Genomic DNA, 6000 nt, shown 5'->3' with positions numbered 1-6000 from the left:
ACAGCCCCCTCCTACAGCCCCATCCACTGGACCACCAGGGAGTGAGAGCCCCCCTCCCTGGCCAGCTAACAGGCAGGGAGGGGGGACGAAAAAATAAAATTATTAATAATAAAACAAATAATAATAAGAAAAAAAAATATTAAAATAATAATAACATAAAAAAATACAATTAATAATAAAATAAAAAAAAATATTACCTAAAAAAATAGAATAACATTAAAAAAAATATTAAAATAATAATTAAATAATAATTAATAAAAAGCCCACCCCCCACCAATGATCTGCACTCACACACACACTGCACACACACACACACTGCACTCACACATACACACACTGCATTCATACACACACTGCACTGCATTCATTATATACACACTGCATTCATACACACTGCACTCACACACACTGCACACTCACACACACTTCACTCATATACACACTTCACTCATATACACACTGCACTCATATACACACTGCACTCATATCCACACACTGCACTGCATTCATTATACACTGCACTCATACACACACACTGCATTCATACACTGCACTCATACACACACTGCACTGCATTCATTATATACACACTGCATTCATACACACACTGCATTCATACACACACACACTGCACTCACACACACTGCACTCACACACTGCACTCACACACTGCACTCATATACACACACTGCACTCATATACACACACTGCACTCATACTTACACACTGCATTCATACACACACTGCATACACACTGCATTCATTATACACACACTGCACTCATACACACACACTGCACTCCATTCATTATATACACACTGCACTCATACACACACTGCATACACACACACTGCATTCATATACACACTGCATTCATTATATACACACACTGTAAATAAATATTCAGTTAATATAATTTTTTTAGGATCTAATTTTATTTTGAAATTTACCAGTAGCTGCTGCATTTCCCACCCTAGTCTTATACTCGAGTCAATAAGTTTTCCCAGTTTTTTGGGGTAAAATTAGGGGCCTCGGCTTATATTCGGGTCGGCTTATACTCGAGTATATACGGTAATATAGTTTATATATTCTAATAATTTTTTATGACTTTAAAATCAATGAATAAACAATACATTCAATGTTTAATGAATCCGATACAAAAGGTATGTTCAAACTTTTAATGAATCCGATATGGAACATATATGAAACACAAACGAACCCACCCTACCCCCACAGATTAAAGAGCATTTCATTTTAAAGCACATTTACCCAGCAAAAGAAAACTATATTTTAGTCATCAATATATATCCCCAACAATGACATTGCATAATTCCAGACAGCAATGCAAGCTCGTCGGATGCACGAATACTTTACAACTGAGGCATTTAAGCATTTTTACTGTGAGTTGCTAAGTGCTATATAAACCGAGATCTAACTGAGCATAGTGTTGTAGCATACCATTTTACAAGAACATCATCGGCCAGACACCCACTTGATGTCTCTGGTTTTTAATACCAGCACGTATCCTAGGCCATAGGATCCAGTTACAGGATGGAGAAGATGTTTAGGGTTTTAAACCGCTTTCAGATGAGAATTTATACACAAGTCAAAGCTGTATCGAAAGGCCTTCCCAGTTACAGATCATTTCTAAACAATACAATGTATTTGCCTATGGTCATCTACTTGTCTCACCATCATCATGCCAATTATCCTTTGACGCAGCAAATGTTCAATGTATTAATCATCCTTATTTCCTTCAAACACCTGGCAGACAAACTGGAGATACACTGGGAGCATAGCAGCCTGTTACGGGGAACCCATGGATATATCGGACTGAAGTTAAGCTTAGAACCCACCACAAAAGTAAAATAACTGATCCCATTAATTCCACCGTTACTTATATGCTGCTATGATAAGCTATATGCCTTTAAAGCCCTACCATGAAATAACAGCTTTAAAAAGGAACACATAATTAAGTCTAATTAATGCTACACTAACTATGAAAATATTTTTATAAGAGGACAAATCAAGAGAATAATATGGAAACATTGCTCTTTGGCATAAGCTAACAATTTGCTGTTGACTATATAGGTTGAGTGGTTACAGAGCGAGAGTAATATGAGAAGGTACCAATATTTTCCTATCTGACGGAAATAATTGAGAATCGATTTGCCGTCTATAAAGCGATATAAAAATAAAGTGCAGCATATCATCCGAAATGAAGGTGAAGACTTTTTGTTCCTCTTTTACTTTAATCGTCATACATCTTCTCACAGGCCAAACACTTTAAGATCCACTTTAGAGTTTAACAACTTGTTTCCAGCATTCACCAATTCACTCAAAGACGATCCTGCAAAATGACATAGTTTGTTATGAAGTTTGGAGATCTCTGGGTTGACCAGAAGATTAGAGAACACCAGAAGGGAATAAAAACATGTTTCTGTCAGCCATGGATCCAAACCTGGACTAGTAGTCTTATTACCCTATGGTGAGGTGTTTATAACTTCCTACATGGGTTCCACAGTTGGTTAATGTAAGGAGAACATGGAGTGTCCACAGTCTTAGCATAAATTAAACAGCTTTATTTCTACATTAAAGGCCCAGAACAAAAAGTATAAGGTGTCAATTAGCAGAGTTTACCAGATCTCAAATGGCCCAGATGGAACATGCGTCCATAAGGCCCAATGTGGCTTTCCAAGTCCTTCAGTTTGAATTTTTTTAAAAGTACATAGTAGTCAGATTTTTGCAAAATAATGTAGATTTTTAAAAATATCTAATTGAAGTTTCTTGAATGTAGCCTTATTTGATTACAGGTAAAAGAATGCGCCCTTCCAACATGGAAATGTTCTCCATTCCTGGTCGAATCTAAGGCTTCTAGACCTCCACACTGCTTCTGTGATGTCACAAGGGGACATGCCACGCAGCTACAGGAACTACGCCCAATGCTGGATTAAGGTAAGTAAAACTTCTTTGAAACATATTTTTCAGGGCTATTAAGTAAGGGGGTTATCCAAAGAATAATGCCTAACAGGGCATTATTCAAACTGGGGACTAAAAGGGTTAGCGTAAACCATTTAATATAATGCTAACAATAAATCACTTTACAATATGTGGCTAAATATCTATGCATTGGTTGTTATTATGGGATTGCAACATCCATTATCTAAGGACTATTGCCAGGGTTAGGTATTAACATTTAGAGAGGTACAGCAAATTAAGTTAGTTCAACTCCTGCACGACCATGCACACATAGAGCACTTGTGAAGCAGTACCCCAGTGTGCATTAGCTCATATGGCAATTCTGTGTGAATGATCAAGTATGCACAAGCATGCCTGAGGCATCATGTGGTGGCAGGATTGCCCACCAAGTAAACACTGCAATAGAATTTACTGTGGTTTGGGAACAAGGAACTGTCATTTTATTTACTCCTATAATGTGTCAGTCTAGAATTACCTTTCCATATGTGGGGAGAAGGAGAAGCCAGTGTTACAGTTCACCTATAGCCCCAGGGGACACCGACCATACATCCCATAACCTGGGAAGTTAGTCTTAATGCATCACTTGTCATTAGCTCTTCATTGTCAAAAATACATGAGACAAAAACATTAGGAGGATTCATGCAGAAATGTAGCCTTTTGGGATGGTTGAGCTACCCTGTTAATTGTAATTTGTTTAAAAAGAGAACTTTAGTTCAGATCAGGTGAAACATCCTCACGGATTACCAGCTTTTCTCCTCTCTAATCTTTACCTGCTTTGGACTTGATCCAGGATACAGCCTTGCCCTCCAGGAGTTCCCACTCATCTTTCTGATCGAAGGACATAGCATGGAGCCAGATAACAGCAAGAACTGTTACCCACAACGAATCATCAGTACTCTGAGGATTAAACAGGTAAAGTAATGTTTAATATAAGATCTCAAACATCGTAGGAACTTCTTGTTAACATTTAATTTGTTATTGTAATCCACTTAAGTGAATTTCACATTTTAGGCTATATGTATATCTATATATATATAGTGTAAAATGGACTAGCCTTATTAGTCCAGGGAACTCTCGAAAGCTTGTCTTTTAAATATTATGTTAGTCCAATAAAAGAGATATCATTGCATACTGCAATACTCTGGTATTTTGGCATTATATACTGTATATATAATTGAAATATATGACCATATAATATAATATGCCTAGGTGAGGTGTTGTTAAATAAAACTATTATAATATGTGAGATTTGAAATCATTGTTTAGTGAATAAGCGAGTGAGCTGGACTATCTATTTTGTATGTTATATATATATATATATATATATATATATATATATATATATATATATATAAACAAATGAAACGGGCACTCTACCTTTAATATACTGTGCCTGGGTATAACCCACTGCTATCTATATAACAATCCACAAAGACGGGTTCACTCACAGGACTTCCAGAAATTCTAAGGATCTTTAAAAAAGATCAGGTAGGGCTAACACATCAGTCAGATTTATACGATACTGGTATAGTATAGAAAGAAGATGGATTCAGCAGAAGCCTAGAGCAAGAAGGTATTTAAAAAGGTGTTGTTCAAATAAAGGAGAGCAAAAAACAAGGCGCAAGAGTGTACTGTGAACGGGCAGCAGCTCAAATAGCCTGCCCTTCAATGGGTCCACGCTCAGATCTCAAGGTTTTAGCTCATCTTGTGCCATTACAGAGAGAACATATCTGAAGCATATCAGACTGGTCCCACCCATACGGGCAGTCCAGATCCAAAATGCCAGCAAGTTCCCTCTGCACGGGATACACAGCAACCCCAGACAATCGTTTCAGCCTTGTTAGGCATCATCAGTGAGGCATAGCTGATCTCTCTCTTAAAAGTATGCTTGCTAAGCAAGAATCGTGTGTGAGGAAATGGGGGAGCTTGAGATATTGACTTACAAGGAGCAGTACAACATAATTGGGATTACTAAAACTTGGTAGGGTTTAAATTAATATACAATATTTAGGAAGGATAGAACAACAGAAAAGGGATGCGTATATCTTTATAAAATCTTATCTATCTAAATGAAAGTATTTAGGAAATTGGGCAGACTAGATGGGCCGAATGGTTCTTATCTGCCGTCACATTATATATGTTTCTAAAATGGAAGGACTAAAGATAAAATCAGTAATGGGCAGCAACATATATATATATAAATAGCGACTTGAGAAAAATCACAAAAATAGGCGTGTCCGGCAGCCGGAGAAGATGGCCGCTTAGACCCTGAGCTCCTCGTGGCGCCCGCAATCACTTACCGCACATCGGCGAAACCGGCTCTCATACCCGCCGCAGATGGGCCGCACAAAACGACAGGCAGACCCTGCCAGCACCCCAAGACCCTCCGGACACGGGGGAGACCACACAATCCGGGCATACCTCCAAGCTGCGACCCGTGCGCAGTCACCGCAACGGGAGATGGAGGCTGCAAGCCAGACCAACGAATCACTCCCATCCACACCAGCCAGATTCTCCCCAACACTCTCAGAACCCCAGCAGAGGCAGCAAGATGGTGAGTGGAGAGACATCCTACCTAACCTACTTACTAAGTCAGACTTTGACGCCCTCTCAGACCGACTAGGCCGCGTGGTCCGCGAGGAAGTGGCCCAACTACGCTTAGACATGGCAAACATGGAGGCCCGAATGGCGGTGACGGAAACTGAAACCAGGGCACTGAGGACAGACGTGGAGCAGACAAACACGGCCGTAGTGAGCCAGGAGGCAGACATAGCCTATCTTACCACATGGGTCGACGACCTAGACAACCGCGGCCGCAGAATGAATCTGCGGGTCCACGGAGTAAGGGAGGGAGGCCCCTCGGAGAACATATCAGACCTCCATAGGCAAATTTTCACCCAAGTCTTGGGCGGCCAACAAATACCCAGAATAGGCCTGGTCCGAGCGCATAGGGCCCTGAGACCGATACCAGCTCCAGAAGAACAACCCAGAGATATAATATGCTGCCTAGACAATCACCAC

General features: G+C 39.9%; 1 protein-coding gene across 1 annotated transcript in view; it reads right to left on the bottom strand.

The window, feature by feature from the left end:
- Positions 1–1264: 1264 nt before the first annotated feature.
- The window catches only part of LOC134610683 (von Willebrand factor A domain-containing protein 5A-like), a 31280-nt gene continuing 26544 nt past the window's right edge, over positions 1265–6000 (bottom strand). Inside the window, exons 2-3 of the mRNA XM_063453791.1 lie at positions 3750–3876; positions 1265–2350 (exon numbers count right to left, since the gene is read on the bottom strand). Coding sequence (XP_063309861.1) covers positions 2271–2350; positions 3750–3876 — 207 coding nt within the window. The 3' untranslated portion in view covers positions 1265–2270. The remainder of the gene's footprint in view (positions 2351–3749; positions 3877–6000) is intronic.

Source organism: Pelobates fuscus, chromosome 5 (assembly GCF_036172605.1).
Source record: "Pelobates fuscus isolate aPelFus1 chromosome 5, aPelFus1.pri, whole genome shotgun sequence".
In the NCBI taxonomy this organism is placed as follows: Eukaryota; Metazoa; Chordata; class Amphibia; order Anura; family Pelobatidae; genus Pelobates; species Pelobates fuscus.
Note: the sequence above shows the minus strand (reverse complement) of the source record. Positions and strands in the feature narration are given on the sequence as shown.